The sequence below is a fragment of the Neophocaena asiaeorientalis genome, unplaced genomic scaffold (genome assembly GCF_003031525.2).
Source record: "Neophocaena asiaeorientalis asiaeorientalis breed wild unplaced genomic scaffold, Neophocaena_asiaeorientalis_V1.1 scaffold106, whole genome shotgun sequence".
Taxonomy (NCBI): Eukaryota; Metazoa; Chordata; class Mammalia; order Artiodactyla; family Phocoenidae; genus Neophocaena; species Neophocaena asiaeorientalis.
In genome coordinates this window covers 3,583,838-3,600,699 of record NW_020172597.1, presented here as the reverse complement: position 1 = coordinate 3,600,699, position 16,862 = coordinate 3,583,838, and the positions used below count along the sequence as shown (strand labels likewise).

The following is a 16,862-nucleotide window of genomic DNA, read 5'->3' as shown; positions in this document are numbered from 1 at the left end:
GCGACCTTGCTCCAGAGGGGAGGAAGGAGGACAGACAAGGCATTAGCTCACTCTGATTCTTTTAAAGATTCTGCCCAAATTTAAATCCAATGATACAATTCTTTGTTAAGCTAGCTTGTTTCCATAAAAGAAAAGGTAGCTCTAAGGTGGATGTCAGCTTCCGAATACAGTGTGCTCAAAAGTTAAATGGAGAACAGCAAATCATATTTCAAGTCTCAAGGAAAACCTTGCAAAGCATCATCATTATTACAAGCTTAGAAAGAAATTTGATTTTCCACATCATTTTCAGAAATAAACCCCTAAGTGTTCTCTAATTGTGTTGTCACCAGCAGAAAATTTTCTTCAGCTGAACAAATGATTAGTGTTTACACTAAAATTTAGTTGAAGAAATTAAAATTTATATCTACCATGCTGATTGTAAGTAGTTTTCAACAATCATTTTGGGATGTTAAAACAAGCATGATTTTCTGATATTTATTTTTCCTTTTTTTCTTGCCAAATATTCCTACTTCCCAGCCCTATCAACATCTGGAGTTTCCCACTGCATAAATTATCCTCTTCCCAAAATAAAAGTTAAGAGGTAACAAAAGAGAACCATGCTGAGATCTCAAAACAAAAATCAAACATATGGTTGGAGAAATGGAATTCCTAAAATGGTTTAATTTAAGGAGAATGCTGAGGGGGGTAATTTCATCACTTAATCAGGATTTTCAAAGTTATAAAGGAGAACCATAACTTTGAAAGAAGGCACAAAAATTAAAAATGCCAGAAAGGATGTTTAAGAAGGACCCGTAACCAACCCCCATCAAAATTAATATTTCTGTGGTAATTCTCTGTATTACTTTGCACTGATTCAAGCTCACGGTTTATACAGGCAAGGTGATTGAAAAAAATATCATCCCCCACCCAAGCCCTTTTCTTTGAAAATAAAAATGGTCCTACATCTTTCATCTCATGCAGGTTTTAGGTTTTCATACAAAGTGACTGCAGCCACAGCATGGTGTAGTGTAAAGAGCACTGAAGTCGGGACCCAGAAACATGAGGGAATAAAGGTCCTGTCCCGGGAAGGAAGCTGCCCTCAGACACTGGCCCCTTGGCGTGGGAACGGGGAGGCCCCTTGGGAGGAACTGAGGATTCCACCAGAGCCAAGGGTAGTGCCGGCCCGAGTCACTGTTTGGGGTCCTCTCTGGATAAGTGAGGGGAAGAAGGAAATAAGGGCCTATGTGTCCTCCAGAGGGAATCAGGAAGGAACCCCAAGCTGTACTTTATTCTTACATTACTGTGTCCTGTAATTTATTTGTCAACCTTTAGAATTAACTCCACTGATTTCATTCTTGTTTCCCCCTTAATTTCTTACTAAAGCTCTCTCTGAAAGATTCTAACTTGCTTTTACTGAGCTATAGGGAAAAGGAGGTTTGACCCAAGCCGGGGGCCAAAGTGTCTGGGGGTGGCCAGAGAGATGAATGTGGAAGGAGTTATAGCAGCTCTAAAAACAGGGACCTGCAGAAATCTGGCAGAGAGGGGTTGCCAGTGAGGCAAAAACCTCCTAACAGTCTTACAGGAAACAACAGTAAGCTCTGTTTCCTTCTCTGCGTCACTGCTCTAACATCTGCTGTGTGACTGTTGGCACAGTGGTCCTTAAGGCCTCAGGTGCCTCGTGTATAAAGTGAAACTTCATAATTCTGTTCCAAACATTGGAACTAACCCTCTGACCCTCTGCTGGTCAGTGGAGTAGAGGACGACATCGGTGCCACTTCAAAGGGGCCCCTGGTACCCACATGCAGTCATTAGCAAACAGGTACAACCTTTAGGTACTACTTGGCACTCTTATGCAATGACTTATTTAAAGCCAGTTTGACTGTTCTTGTCTTTAGTTTCTTTCCATCCTTCGTTCTTCCCACTGGCCCAGAATGTTACTGTAGTTGGTGGTTAAAGCAGTGCCTGGAACTTTGAGTGAAGACTTCAAATCAACTATTAGTGTTTCTGATTTCATATCACAAGACAGATTGTACCCATGCAACTTCCTTCCACTTTAAGACATAGGACCCCAGAGCCCTCAAAAAGATCTAAAAGGTTAGAGTTACCAAGTGGAGTCAAAAGCATTCAATCTTTGCAAGTCTAATTTGATCCCATTAGATTATGCTGGCTGGCCATAATCGGCAAACGTCAGGCTACAAGCCAAGTATGAGTTCCACATTCCTTCTCACATCCCTTATGATTATAAAATGTAACGTAAGCACAGGTAACTAAAATTTTAGTAAGGTATTTAAACCAAGTATCTTAAATACCCTAAGACTTTTCTGACTTAGTGTGCATTATAAAATTTGTGTTAATGGTCAAAAGACTTGGGTGTAAATCAGAACTGTGCTGTCTGGTATTGACAAGACTGGGCTCTTTTTTAGAAGTGGGATGGATTGATACCATAGCTTTAACTTCCCCAGAACCATACTACTTTTAACTCAGCCCACCAAAATATCGTCTTCAGCCAATCTAATTTTAAATGGAAAATTATATATACTTATATCCTTTTGCTTCTGAGACAGCTTTACAATACTAGCCCTGCTATCAGTTTCTCCACTTGGTAAGACTACCAGACATGACCCAGGCATGCTTCAGATTACGTCCTCTCCCCATAGCAAAGAACAGGCAGCATTAGCCACACAGACTATTTCCACCAAAAAGAACGTTTGCAAGGCACACTGTACCTGATTGCCGAGGAAGAACTACAGACAGTAAGAGTAAAGGATGGAGGAAAAGGAAGAAAAAAAAAAAAAAGAGAGAAAAGAACGTTTTGTCAAATTAACACTAAGGAATGAAAATCACGTAATCATATTACCAGTTCCAAGCAGAACAACACATACTGACCATATGCTTTGTTAACTCATTTCTCTCACAGGTAATTAAAAAAAAAAGAAAGAAAACCATTATAAGATTGCTTGGAGCCTTATTAACGCAAAACCCTGGGCTGGATCCAAGGCAGTCACCCAACACTCCACTCCCTGGCTCAGAGCAGCACAGTGTGGCTCTGCTGGACCTTGAAGACAGTTGTGACGTGCCAATGGAACCTCATTTTCCTGTTTCTAACTGGGTGCACGTAACTGTGCTATCTGGCCATCTAAATCCTCTTTGACAATCCTAGATCTTCTTTAGGACTGTAGAGAACCCTGACAAACTGCTGGATACATTTTAGGGGTCCTGTCATAGATCCCTTCTGTGCCCCAACCTGGTCCCCAAAGAAGCTAAAACACAGCACAGTTCACTCAGTTATGGCCTCGCTCGGCACAGCTTTCCAGGGAAGACTACTGAGCAGGCTGAGCGTCCTGTGGGGCCTGGACAGAGCTTCTCCAGCCCTTTCTGAGCCTGCGAGCCACTTGGGCTCACAATGACCAGCTCTCTGGGGGCAACGGTCAGTCATTAGATAATTGTTTCCTTATCTTATGATAAAGGTGCCTCCATTTCCTCAAAGACCTGTTTGGCAGTGAAGAGAGGGCTCTGAAATGTCTCCTATGTTGGATCCCATACAAGCTACTGCTGGCTAGATACGGCACTATTTTCCAGATGCAACTATGTGCGGCACTAAAGCTCAGCCCACAGGACACCTGATAATTGACACCTACAGAGGTGAGGGCCAGAGACTGATCGCATTGCAAGTCTCCACTGGCTTTGGTACTCCAAGCATCGGTAACGGGAAGGTGGGATCAGCCATCTGCTGTGTGTCAGGCTGCTTTCACCTGTAAGGGCCACACAGCAGGAATGACCACCACAAAGGACTGGTTTTCTCTTTCTTACCCGGTATTTATTCTCTCCAATCTGCTCCACCTGAAACCTTTTTGCACATTTACACTGAGCCACTTGTCTTGTGACCTATTGGTTGTGAACAACAGAAAAAGAGAAACGTGTGAAGGGTAAAGCAAGACTTCCTCTGCAGAGAAACAAAGATTTTTATATGTCATCAGAGAAGCTCTTCATTTTATATTTTTTAGGCACCTCAGGCTTTTGACACATGTGTTTATCTTCTATTGTGAGTCTCACTAACTGGGATACTCAGACGCTGAGTATGAAAGAAATTCCCCAGTAATGATACAACAACACATTCTTCCATCCTGCTTCAAAATTTCCTCAAATGTGCTAATACGCACACATCAATATTAACTGACTAATAAAGCAAACTATGAGCTGATTTAAATTTCAACCTAGGAGCCCAAATTCCCTGGAAGTCAGTCCTGGGGTGCTCCAAGCCACTCTCCAAGACCAGGCCCACTGCCTCTCCCATCCCAGGATGTGCTACCAATGGATTCACACTTTTTGGTGTGATACAATTTTCAGTGTGATACAGTTCTTAATTAGGCAGAAAGTCTGGTGGGTACACATCATCTTAAACATTACTTTTATGTTTCACCCCTTAAATGCTACACATGAAGACGCTCTCCTGCATCCCGAGGTAGGATCTCAGGACTGAGAGATGAGTCTCTTCTAAGCAACATGGTGCCCTGGAGAGGTTCTCTGCAAGCTGCAGAGCACCACACAGAGGTGACTCACTTAGGTAACAATTCATTGACACTGAGCTACAGCTCAAGAGTCGGACATCCACTGGGGCAACACCATCCAAAAGGGGATCCCCCAAAAGAACTCCAGATAATCACCTCCCAACAGACACGCTAAAGGGCTGATACGGCAATTACACCCAACCAAATTCAGGACAGTAGTAACCTATGGTCAAAAATGTACTCCAAATACAACTCTTTCCCGTACCTCATCTTCAATTTTATCTGCATCAGTTGTTGGTCGATAAGCATCCTTGTTGGGATGGAGAGCAGCCACGAATTCATAGTAATCAATGTAGCCATCCCCATCGCGGTCAAAAATGTCAGCAACAGCAGTCATCTCTAACTTGGTAGTAGGGAACTCTGGAGAAAATCACATTTTGGAACGTTAACTAAGAGGGCTTACTTGGTTGGTTGGTGGTTATATAAATACTTCTTTAAAAAAAAAATCTGTCTTGATTTTTTTCTAGAAAACAGTACATAGTCCTTTTAGAAAACTTAGAAAATATAAAATATTATAAAGAAGATAAAAATCACCAAAAAAAAAAATTACACAGAGCATACTCAGGTTTTTGGCATTTTTGCTTATAGACTCATCTACCCCCCTCCCCAATGCAATTTAAAACCAGAGGCCTACCAACAAACTTCAGAATCTACTTATCCACTCCACTGTTGTTGGATATATAGATTATTTCAGGAGAGCGACAATTTGGAATTAATAGGATAAAGTTTTTCTACATTTAGATTACTGCCTTGGGTTCTTGACAACTGCTTTCCAGATTGTGAATGTTTACAATAGCCAGAGTGACTTATCAAAACGTAAACTGGACTATACTGTCTCTCAGATGGAAACCTCTGCTGGCTGCCCACTGACTTTAGAATAAGATCTGATCCGTTCATGATGGCCAACAAAGCCCCGCATTAATGGCTGTTTCCTACCTTTCCAACTTCACATCTTACCATCTCTAAGGTCATGACACTCCAGCCGTGTTAACCTTTCCATTCCTAGAACATGCCAACTTCATTCCCATCTCAGCACTTTATATCTGCTGTGGCTCTGCCTCTATCTCTCCCCCGAAATCTTGACATGGCTGGAACCTTATCATCACCTAGGTCTCAGCTCAAATATTACCTCCAGACAGGCCTTCCTGGGCCACCCATGTGAAGTAACACAGCTGTGAGATGTGCTCTGTGATCTTGGCAAGTCACTTACAACTTTATGCCTTATTCCTTCTGCTGAAAATAAATGCGATCATACATTTTGTAAGCTGTTATGCAGATGCCAGAAACTGACATCATGAGGGATGTGATGTACGACATGATAAATGTAATTAATGAGCACTGCTGTATGTTACACATGAAAGTTGTTGAGAGTAAATCCAAAGGGTTATCATCACAAGGAAAACAAATTTTTTTCTATTTCTTTAATTTTGTACCTATGAGATGATGGATATTCACTAAACTTATTGTGATAATTAGTTCATAGTCTGTAAATCAAATCATTATGCTGTACATCTTGAACTTACACAGTGCTGTATGCTACTTATATCTCAATAAAACCGGAAGGAATAAAAATTTAATCTGAGAAACTGATATTGTAAAAAACTTATTTTAAAAAACATTTTACAGGCGTATCTCATGTTACTGTGCTTCGCTTTACTGCACTTCACAGATATTCTCCCTCCCCCTTTTAAAACAAATTGAAGGTCTGTGGCAACCCTGTGTCAAGCAAGTCTGTTGGCACCATTTTTCCAACAGCATTTGCTCACTTCATGTCTCTGTGTCACAGTTTGGTAATTCCTGCAATATTTCAAGCTTTTTCATTATTATTATATTTGTTATGGTGATCTGTGATCAATGATCTTTGATGTTACGATTGCCAAAAGGATTATGACTTGCTGAAGGCTCAGCCGATGGTCAGCATTTTTTAGCAATAAAGTATTTTTAAATTCAGGTATGTACGTCGTTTTTTAAGACATAACACTACTACATACTTAACAGACTACAGTATAGTATAAACAACAGTTTTATATGCACTGGGAAACAATATTTGCTCTATTACGGTGGTCTAGAACCAAACCTGCAACATCTCCAAGGTCTGCCTGTACTTAGAACCTCGTTATTCACAAGAGTTAGCTTCTTTTCTATACCTCGAATGTGTTTTGCTTGCCATAATGTGTCAAACAAGACCTGCATTTTTTATTCCTAGCAAAATGATGGAGGTTCTTCCCTCCATCAAAACAATAGACCAATTTCAGTCAGCAGGTACATTACTTCTTCCCTAAGACTACAGCTTTAACTTGAGAAAGACTGTTTAGCCAGAATTTAGCCTGCTTCTACAAAGTAGGTGCAAGGAATTATGACTGGACTCACTGGATGCTAGAATGCCATCGATAAACTCCTGACGTGTTATCTTCCCATCCTGGTCCTTGTCAATTCGCCGGAAGAAATCCATCACCCGAGACTTTTTGTGATTCATCCAACGCATATACTTTTTCCTCCAAACATCAAAGTCAAAGTTGGCAAATTCCTTCAACTAGACAGAAATCAGAGGTGTCAACAAGACCTACTGTTTGGCCTTCAAACCTGCCCAGAGCATACGAAAACTTTCAGACATCCAGCAAAGCCATGCAGGCCTTTCAGGGGGGACCAACAATGATATCTGTGTATTGCATCTTTTGGGAACGCACACTCTGGCTCCTTCACTTAAAGCCATGATTATTTACACAAGCTGTGGTAAAATGGAGCAGCGAGAGAAACGGTAACTGAACAACCACCATGGAAAATACGGAGCACGCAGAACAAGAATGGGTGGAGCCAGACTTGCTTTCCCTTGGCACTTTTTCAAAAGATCATCCCCTTAGATGTAAGAGAATGGATTCTATCCCAGAAAAGACGTCCTTAGCACTCCTCACTTATGTGATTTTGAAAGGAACTATAATCACACAGAGGTCTATGTTTTCGAGGCTCAGCCCCCCTCCCCACTGGTCTTCTGAGATAATTTGAGTTCCGGTTGGAAGCATCAAGAATCCAGTCCTGCACCCAAGCACATTTCTTTGGGATGGCAGCAGAGGGAGTGAACTGTCCTTCTGACTCCCATTTTAAATATTTGGCCCTGGTAGATGGCAGCAGGTCTACGCAGTGGGCAGAATGATGCTGAGCTACTTGGACTATGTCAGCGACACAGACTCAGAATGACTTCAACAGTGCAGCGGTTTTCCCCCTGGTCTTTCAAACTCCAAAGTTGAAAGGAATGGGGAAAAAAGAAAAAGCCAAAACCAAATATGCTTAAAACTCAACCGGATCTACAGAAATAACAACAAAAAACACAGAACACTCACTTCTGGGCATAGCTGCTTTGATACGCACAAATAAAAAAATATAAAAGATATTAGAAATTTGTTTTAGAAACTAGGAAGTGAAGTACTTTATTTTTTAGATTGGTTAATGATACTTCAAAATAGATTTGCTTTTCATAATCTACTGAAGAAAAATACTGATAGAATGACAGGACGATAAAAAAATCACTCGTTTCAGAAATGGGTAGCTTATATCTACACAAAAGGCTCAGTAATGGTCATTTTTGTGAGAAGCTCCACACTTGGCAGTAACCTTGCAAAGTTATGCCCCTGATCCTCAACCAAGGCCAGGTGCCGAGGAGGGTCGCGTCACAGGCTGGACCCTCCTGGACTGGCTGGCTGCCTGCTTTCCACCACCAGTGCTACGGCCTATCTGTTGTTGGTTTCCTCACATGTGTCTGTCCTCCCAGGGGGCCTGGAGGACAGAGTCCTGGCCTACACTGCTCGGTTCCTCCTTCTGCATAAGGGGGTCAAGGCACACAGGTGATGTTCAGAGGGCCTCGGAAGGGCTGTGTTTTGATAAAAGTCACCTCCCTCCAGGGAAGGCTGCTTGGCGGTGCCTCACCTCCTCCAGCCTGTCCAAGGCGTCGTTCAGCTTCCGCTGCCGCTCCAGTGCCAGAAGCCACACCTGCTGCCAGCGGGCAGAGAGCTGGTTGATCCGTGGGTTTTTTGCTTCAGATTGTGAAAGGATTGGCATGGGAGGAGGTGTGGGCTGACTCAAAGACTTTCCTGAAAGGAAAAATAATCATGAGATTAGAAGAGCTGGTTTAGTCAGTTCACAAAGAGAAACTGCCATCTGTGTGAACCTAGAAGATCTTCATAATGACGTCTGGTCAGTAACCGAGAAAAGGAAGTCGAGACCTGGCTACACTTAGACATGGAAGCACACTGACTTAAAAGCTATCGGTGCTCTTCCCCAGTCAACAGGTACCTGTCTCATACCTTCAATCAATTCTGTCCTACCTTAGCGAACTGAGGAAATGTCAGTGGTTCTACAGGAGCAGATTTATTTTATGATGAAATTAGCGCAACAGTCAGCACTGATGACCCAAACATGGAAAGGTCACTGCAAAAGAACCTGCTTCACCACTCCAAATTTCTACCAGTTCAAAAAACTGGAGTCTAGTTATTGTTTGTCAGTGTAAGAAAAGTGAATTTCAAAAAAGATTTTTGTTCAAATCCAATATGGTTTTTGAAAATGGAAAAGAAATTTCTGCTGGGCACTTGGGAAGCACTCATCAGTGAGCAGGAAGGAAGCATCCTGCACAACAGGCGGCCACGTACTGCTGCCACCGCGGGACTTCTCCATGAAAGGCGCATGGGCTGGCTCTATGATCTTCCTTTTGTACGTCTTGGTGACCCGGTCCACGTCAGGCTGTTTGCGAGTCATCTCCTCCATAAATGTCTGTTAAACACAAACAACAAGGAAAAGGGTTGAGAGTTTTCCTGGACTAAGATGGAATTAGGCAACTTCTTACTAACAAGGGCCAAGCCTGTGACAGATGGAGCAACTGCAAATGCCTTCGTACACGGCTGCACTCCTTTCAAGAAACATGATTGTGGCCTTGAGTGAGGCACTTCATCAGGTTCTGGAGACCTGAAGGAATAAGACATGGCTCTGACTTCCAGGAGCTCACAGCTGAGTGAGGAAACCAGGCAGTCAGAGCAACGAGTGGCACCCAGGGCTCCGAAAGAAGGCCTAGGACAGGCACCCACAGCCCGAGGTGGGGAGGAAGGCTGCCCGGAGGCTGGTGCCTGAGCTGTGTGCTGCGGGATGAAGAATGAGACAAAGCGGGGGCAGGGCAGTCCCACGGAAGCCTGACAGCGGAGCGAGCCAGAGCCCTGCTGATCACTGGCTGAGGATACAATCAGAGGAGAGGCAAGAGGGACAGCTGGAGAGGTAGGCAGGAGAAGGGTCCAGAAAAGCCTTGTGTCAGGCTAAGGGACTGGGGTTTTATTCTGAGAGCAATGGTGTTTACGGGTGGGTGGGCAACTGAAGGATTCCGATCTAGAGAAGAGACACAATCAGATCTCTGTTTTAGAGCTATCACTCTGGCCTCAGTGTAAGAGGGAGGATGGAAAGGGGGGAGGCAGGCAAGTTGGGAAGCCATTGCAGTAATTGAGGCAAAACACAGTGAGGGCCTGAGCCGGGGCAGGAGAGAAGGAGTCAAGAAGTATTTTGAAAGTAGGACAGGTAAGACCTGATGACTGGCTAAATGTAGGGGGTAAAGAAAAAGGAGTCACTCCTGTGTTGGGTGACTGGGTGGATGAGGAGAGAGGAGGCAGGTGCGGAAGGGAGGGGTGGGGTCAGGGCCAGGAAGCAGGGATGAAATGGAGTTTTAGAGCTGCCTCTAGCTTCCTGCATGCTGCAGACAAGCCAGGAGATGTGGAAGCCCTGGGTGTACAGGTGCTGGCTGAAGGTGTCAGGCCAGATACAACCTCAGGTATGAGAAGAGGGTCAAGAATGGAACTTTGGGGAACAACGTTAATTAACAAGTGGATAGAGGAAGAGGAACCAGCTAAGAAGACTGAGAAAGAGTTGTCAGAGAGATGGGGGGACACAAGAGGGGGGAGCTTAAAGGCACAAGGAATGAGAGGTGATAACAGAAGGGAGAGGGACTGGCCCTGATGGAAGAAGATAATCTCACTCAGGAGAGAAGGGGTCAATGTAGGTAAACTTGATGGGAAGTACAGGGAGTCCTCACTGGCCAGGCTAATTACATATGCTAAAAAGACCTTATGTCCACAGTATAACTAGGCAAGATCCATGCTTGCATTTGGTGTAAATTATCATGGTTAAAAACCAAATTTGTCTCCTAACTGAGCTTTCCTCTGTTCAGTTTAGTTTGATGTGTTGTCTGGCCCATCTCTGAGTACATGCAAGACGTCTTTCTGAATCCAGGTGTAATGGGATAGGTCCCAAGTAATGGGACCTTGGCACAGAGGCAAGTCAATAGGAACAGGATGCGGCAGGCAGATTTCTAAGCCAGGCCCCAAGACTCCTGACATACATGTCCTGTGTACTCTCCCCCTCAAGTGTGGGCAACACCTGTGCAAAGCGTGGGCAGCCACTCCCTGGATTATGGTTTTTTTTTAAAAAAATTAATTAATTAATTTTTGGCTGAGTAGGCTCTTTGTTGCTGTGCGCGGGCTTTCTCTAGTTGCAGCGAGCGGGGGATACTCTTTGTTGTGGTGCGCGGGCTTCTCACTGCGGTGGCCTCTCTTGTGGCGGAGCACGGGCTCTAGGTGCACGGGCTTCAGTAGTTGTGGCTTGCGGGCTCCAGAGCACAGGCTCAGCAGCTGTGGCGCACAGGCCTAGTTGCTCTGTAGCATGTGGGATTTTCCCGGACCAGGGCTCAAACCCGTGTCCCCCGCGTCAGCAGGCGGATTCTCAACCACTGTGCCACCAGGGAAGCCCTGGACTACGTTTTATTATATAAGATCTGTCAGAGCAGGATGGAGGGTCTCCAGCTGGCTTTGAAGACAGATGCTGCCATACTGCGAGACTGCTGTGTGCCTAAGACCTGAGGGTGGCCTCCAGGAGCTGACAGCCAGCGAGAAAAGGGAGACCTCTATCCTACACTGCAGTGAAATGAACGACACCAACAACCTGAAAGAGCCTGGGTGGGAACTGCAGTGTTGGCCGACACCTTGATTTCAGCCTGGTAAGACGTCCCCTGGTCCCCTAGACGGGGAACCAGCTACTTCAGGCCCAAAGTCCCGCCCCACGGAAACTCTGAGACAGTAAGCATGTTTTAAGCTGCTAAGTCTGCGGGAGTATGTTCAGCAGCAATTAATACACAGATGTACAGGGCCAAGGAAACGGGCTCCATGAGCCGTGCAGGAAACACGCGACCACACTATGTGGTGAGGATACCTGATGCTCAGCGATAAGGGCTTTAACTCGGTCGATGTTCTGAGGGATAGGCTCCTGATCCCGTTGAATGAGGGTGGTCTCGGCCCACTGGATCCATGCCAGAAGTTCTTCCAAGAGCTCGGCGTTGGCCACCAGTTCTGACAGGGCGGCTTCGAGGCGCTGCTGGTGCTGCTTGGCCCACGTCAGGACCTGCGGGGGAGGGAACCCGTCAGCTCTCAGCCAAGCACATCCCTCGTTTTCAAAGCCCTTTTTTCTGTGAGCCTAACAATGACTTTTAGGGGAAAGACCACCCAAGCAGTCAAGAGGCTTCACTCTTATTCTGGAGACAGAGCTGGAATAAGAAATCAGCTCCCCTGAAACCAAATGTGGCACGTGGTATTAGACACAGAATTCTCAGGAAGGAGGGAAGAACACACCACGTGTCCACCGGGCGTCATCAAGGAACACATCACAACACCAGCACCATCCTTCCAGGTTTCTGCACATTATCAAGAAAACAGTCACTACTAAAATGCGAACAACTTGATTCTTGTTGAGATATTCACAGTGAGTGAAAGATTCCTTACGTGGGAGTGGGGAAGCTCTGGAGTATTTTACTGCTGTTCACCCATTTTACGGGGCACGTGCGGTCTTCCTCTAAAACTAGTAACTCACCTCCTCAAAGCGAGCCCGGATGATGGTGATCCAGTGTTTGATGGTGGTGATGCAATCAGGATGGCAGACCACCAGGATGACTTCTCCCATGGCCACTGCTGTGTTAACATCCACGCGCTTTTCTTCCACTTTCTTCATGAATTCCTAAACAAACAAGATTTGAAATCAAAACCTTAAACCTAGTCTAGCAGCGCTGTTAGTTTACACTGAGAGAGGTAAACAACTTTAGTGTGTTTTTCGACTCTATGCTGACACAGAACTCTAAAAGCCTGCATTTAGGCATCTCTGTCATTTTCTTTCCAGTTCTCAGAGGTGGGGGGAAGCGAGGGATTTCACAAAGATGACTTTCTCTGCACAGATGATAAGGACTAGAGAGACACAGGCATGACCCTATTCCTGATATCTCTCTTTTTATAAATTCCTGCTTGGATTCATTTCCATATGTGTAAATGGTGTTGTCTTGGACACATATAGTGAGAGCTACAAAACAATACGACATTTTTGTCATTGTTGTTGTTGTTGAAGATGAGATAGGAAAAAGATTATGAATACTACTAGAACAGAAGGCAATCGAATGACCATAGCTTTTCTCCTGGACTCAGAGACCAAGTGTCCTTCCTAACAACCAGAGAGGAAGCTCCTGAAGACACACGTCTGGGAGTTCCACCAGCTCCCAGCCCTGTCTTCCCATCAGAATCACCCCAGTGCCTCAACCCCCTCTTCCCAAACTTCATATATGCACATTACATTACAAATTTCAAAGGCAAATAATCTGCTTTGTTGCCAACACTACAACATTTTAAAAATACCTACAACACAATGCAATGACAAAACCATGATTAAAATCTCTCGGTGGGAAACACCAAAATTAAAAAAGGAAACATTTCCCACCTTGTTAGCACAGTCACACTGAAGCCACAGACACTGTATTATATTCTGCAGCCTGGTGAGCAGTTCTAGGGGCACAGATCAGGGCCTGGAGCTGGTAACGTAAGGCATGTCACACAAGGCGTGTGCAGGTGGGGCGTAAAGGTAGAGCAGCCCGTGTTCTCCTCTATATTAACACCAGCTGTCTGACTTGTTTACAACCAGCATGTGCTACTTTTGTAAGAATGAGTGGATGAGTGGTCTTTAAGGGGTCACAAAACCCACCAATCGTTTCCCTCTCATTCCTGATAATGAGTAAGCTGGGCCCATTCTGGCTTTGCTCCTTTTCACATGAGGTCTAACGTTTCTAAACAAAAGCTGCTTTCCGTTGCTGGCGTGGCCACCCTCCCCATGTGGGTGGCATGGGTCCCTGCACCCGGGGGATGGATTACCTTATGAGTGTCGATGAGAGACCGCAGGGCCTCTGTGTCATCAGGAAGTGCCCCCCGAAAACGCAGTGTCTGCTCTGCTTCAGAAAGCCACTCCAACAGCATGTGAATTGTGTCCCGAAACTCTTCTGCCTGAAATAACCAAGCACAAGAGACTGAACCTCTCTCTGCAGCCAAGGTCCTGGACATGGTATGCCAGGGAACGGTCTGGCCTGAACTCAGTGGAGTACCACAGGCACTTGAAGGCTCTATCAAAGCCCCACAAAGGTCACCTTTCATCTGTGCAACTTGAAAAACCAACTAAATTCATTATTTCTCTTATATGGATGTGGGTTAAAATCTTGTTGAACATTTAGAATATCAATTTTTGACTTTGTGTTCCTTACAAGACTGGCTGAAACCAATCCTGATAAAGAGGCTAGACTGCCTCTGCTCAGGCCCACCCCCAGGTGCTGTCTGACCTGCTTCAAGGCCTGCTCAAGCCGGCTCTGTTTGCAGACAGAGAGTTTACACACGGTGTCCCAGCGAGTGCTCAGTTCCTGGAGCTGCCCTTTCACCCAAGTGGTGTCATCTCGACTGTTCTCAATCAGCTCCCGGCCTGATCGCTTTAGGACCTGAACGGTTCCCGTTCGCTTTCCCAGTTCCTTCTGGAAAACCTGGAAAAGAAAACAGGAGAATTAGTTTGTCTTACAAATGTTTTGAATTCAAGAAGTAAAACCACAGAGAAAGTAGTCATTTCCTTTAATTCTCCTTGGTAGGTTCCAATTGTGTGTCTTTTATGCACAGACGGAGGTGGGACCACAAGTAAGAAAGAACCACCACAGGATGTGGCTCTGAATGTGAGAGGCGCGACTTTGGGTAAGCTGCTTAACTGGAGTCCCAGTCTCATCTGTGAAACAGGAATTATGCTGTACTAGCATCTCCAGAATTGGGGGAGTTGTTTTTTTTTAATTAATTTTTATAGTTGATTTACAATGTTGTGTTACTTTCTGCTGTACAGCAAAGTGAATCAGTTATACATATACATATATCCACTCTTTTTCAGATTTTTTTCCCATATAGGTCACTACAGGGTATTGAGTAGAGTTCCCTGTGCTATACAGTAGGTCCTTATTAGATATCTATTTTATATATAGTGGTGTGTACATGTCAATTCCAATCTCCCAATTTATCTCTCCCTCCCCCCTTCCCTCTTGGTAAGAGCCCACCTGCTACACACATAAGAATCTGGTGTAACTTCAAGGTAAAGCTCAACGCTTCGTGCTGAAGCAGGAGGACAGTATGTAGTTCAACGTACAGGTGTAGGTTACACTAAATGCTGGTGTGCACGGAGCTGGCCTGTCAGGTTCAGAAGTAGTTTAAAAAACACTTATTTTCATTTTAAGAATCAGTGGAAATGGATATCTTGAGGGTCTCCTGAATTTAAATCCATTTTGACTCAACTGAGAGATATAAACAGGAAACTGGGGGGGGGGCGGCCCTCAATGTGAAGTTTACACACTGGCAAATCTGAATCAAACCAACTTTGGTAAATTCCTTGTGGCTGATGCAGAAACCCTGCAACAGTTTGTTTAAACACACAGAGCAGGGAGCTGCCTCTCTGACAAGCAGAGACACAGGCTCTTTCAGACTTTCTAGGGGAGCCGTAGAAGGGTACCATGAGCTGAAGGCACACACAGGTGCAGGACCCAACGGCTTTGCCCTCCACGCAGCCCAGATCTCGCCCCTCACCTTGTGGGCATCCATGAGGTTCATGACGAGGTCCAGGTCCCCGTGCACAGGTTGGTCCTCAGCCAGCTGCGGCTCTACCTTGTACAACCAGTCCACCAAGGCCTGCAGAGCGTCCATGAACTGGCCCGAAAACAGCAGGGCCTCCTCCAACTTGTGCTGCCTGAGAAAAGCACACAAACTTCACTGGTTTCAGAGGTTCTTTTATGAATGGCTCACAATTCTGACCACTGAACAGGAATATTGCTTGAACTTTATCTAGAGAGGGACTGCTGTGTTAGAACAGTTAGAAATACTGTAAAAAGTGACTAAGAGATGTTTAGACATTTTAAATTAAACCACTCTCTAAAATGGATTAAGCATAGTGCAGGAGACCGGTGTAGATGCCCTTCTGGCATTTTAGAGTCCAACTGCTATGCACACGGTATGCTATGCACACCCTACAAGCCAAGGTCTTTTTATTTACATTACACCACTCCAGTAGAGGGTGGTGGTTCTATTAATGATTTGGAGCCAGGAGTTCAACTCCTAACTCTCCACCAGTTGTGAGACTCTGGCTGTCTCTTTGAACCTCAGTCACTTCATCTGAAAAACTGGGAGTACAAATAACACAGAGGCATAGCATAACTGGTACAAGTGGATAAAAGTACAACTTTTAGAACCAAATCTCAGCTCTGCTGCTTAGTAGCTGAGTGAGCATGCCGGAGTTAAGAAACCTCTTTGTGACCATTTCCTCATCTGTAAAAGGGGAAGAACAGTACCCACACCTCAGTGGTTGTTGTGAGGGTTAATGAGCCTCAAGACGGTTAAATGAGATACTACATTGGAGGCTTTGTACAGTGTCTGACACAAGAGACACTCAGTGAGACAGCTACTGGCATTACAAATTTGTGATTTACATGTATTTAGAGTTACAGATCTTCTTTTACTGTTGGCCTGATTTTATAGGCTTCTCTCTGTAATACAGTAAGGTTCAAGTTTAAAATATGATAATTTTAATATATTTGATTCAAATTATTTCATAACTCTCACTGAATTAACTGGAGATAGCAAGATGCTACTGTTACTGATACATTAGCTTTATTACCACTTTCTAGAATCCTGTCACTGTCTCCTGGTTACTTTGGGGATAACACACAGATCCACGAAAGGGACATTTCACACTCACCTCTCCACAGACTTGCCACAAACAGTATCCCATTTGTCTCTGACTTCTCCCAGTAAGTTGTCAAGTTTCTGAGTATCATCAGGAAGCAAAGTCTTTTCTTTCAGTGCTCTGCCTGTTCTAATTGTGGTATCATACACAGGCTGTTTGCCACCAAGAGTTTTCTGGAACTCCTGTTCTCAAAAAGATTAAAAAAAAAAAAAAAAAAACCCACCAAAA

At 44.5% G+C, this 16,862-nt stretch overlaps 1 protein-coding gene across 14 annotated transcripts in view; it reads right to left on the bottom strand.

The window, feature by feature from the left end:
* MACF1 (microtubule actin crosslinking factor 1) overlaps positions 1-16,862 on the bottom strand; it is a 282,110-nt gene that overhangs the window by 13,318 nt on the left and 251,930 nt on the right. For 10 of the 14 annotated variants that reach the window (XM_024738722.1, XM_024738718.1, XM_024738727.1 and 7 more), the window contains 12 exons: positions 16,647-16,816; positions 15,482-15,641; positions 14,212-14,406; positions 13,754-13,882; positions 12,435-12,578; positions 11,781-11,969; positions 9,188-9,308; positions 8,469-8,632; positions 6,918-7,080; positions 4,753-4,907; positions 3,790-3,864; positions 2,706-2,723 (listed from right to left, as the gene is read on the bottom strand). In XM_024738722.1, the coding sequence (XP_024594490.1) occupies positions 2,706-2,723; positions 3,790-3,864; positions 4,753-4,907; positions 6,918-7,080; positions 8,469-8,632; positions 9,188-9,308; positions 11,781-11,969; positions 12,435-12,578; positions 13,754-13,882; positions 14,212-14,406; positions 15,482-15,641; positions 16,647-16,816 (1,683 nt within the window). The remainder of the gene's footprint in view (positions 1-2,705; positions 2,724-3,789; positions 3,865-4,752; positions 4,908-6,917; positions 7,081-8,468; positions 8,633-9,187; positions 9,309-11,780; positions 11,970-12,434; positions 12,579-13,753; positions 13,883-14,211; positions 14,407-15,481; positions 15,642-16,646; positions 16,817-16,862) is intronic. The other 4 variants (XM_024738719.1, XM_024738726.1, XM_024738730.1 and 1 more) reach the window with 1 other exon arrangement.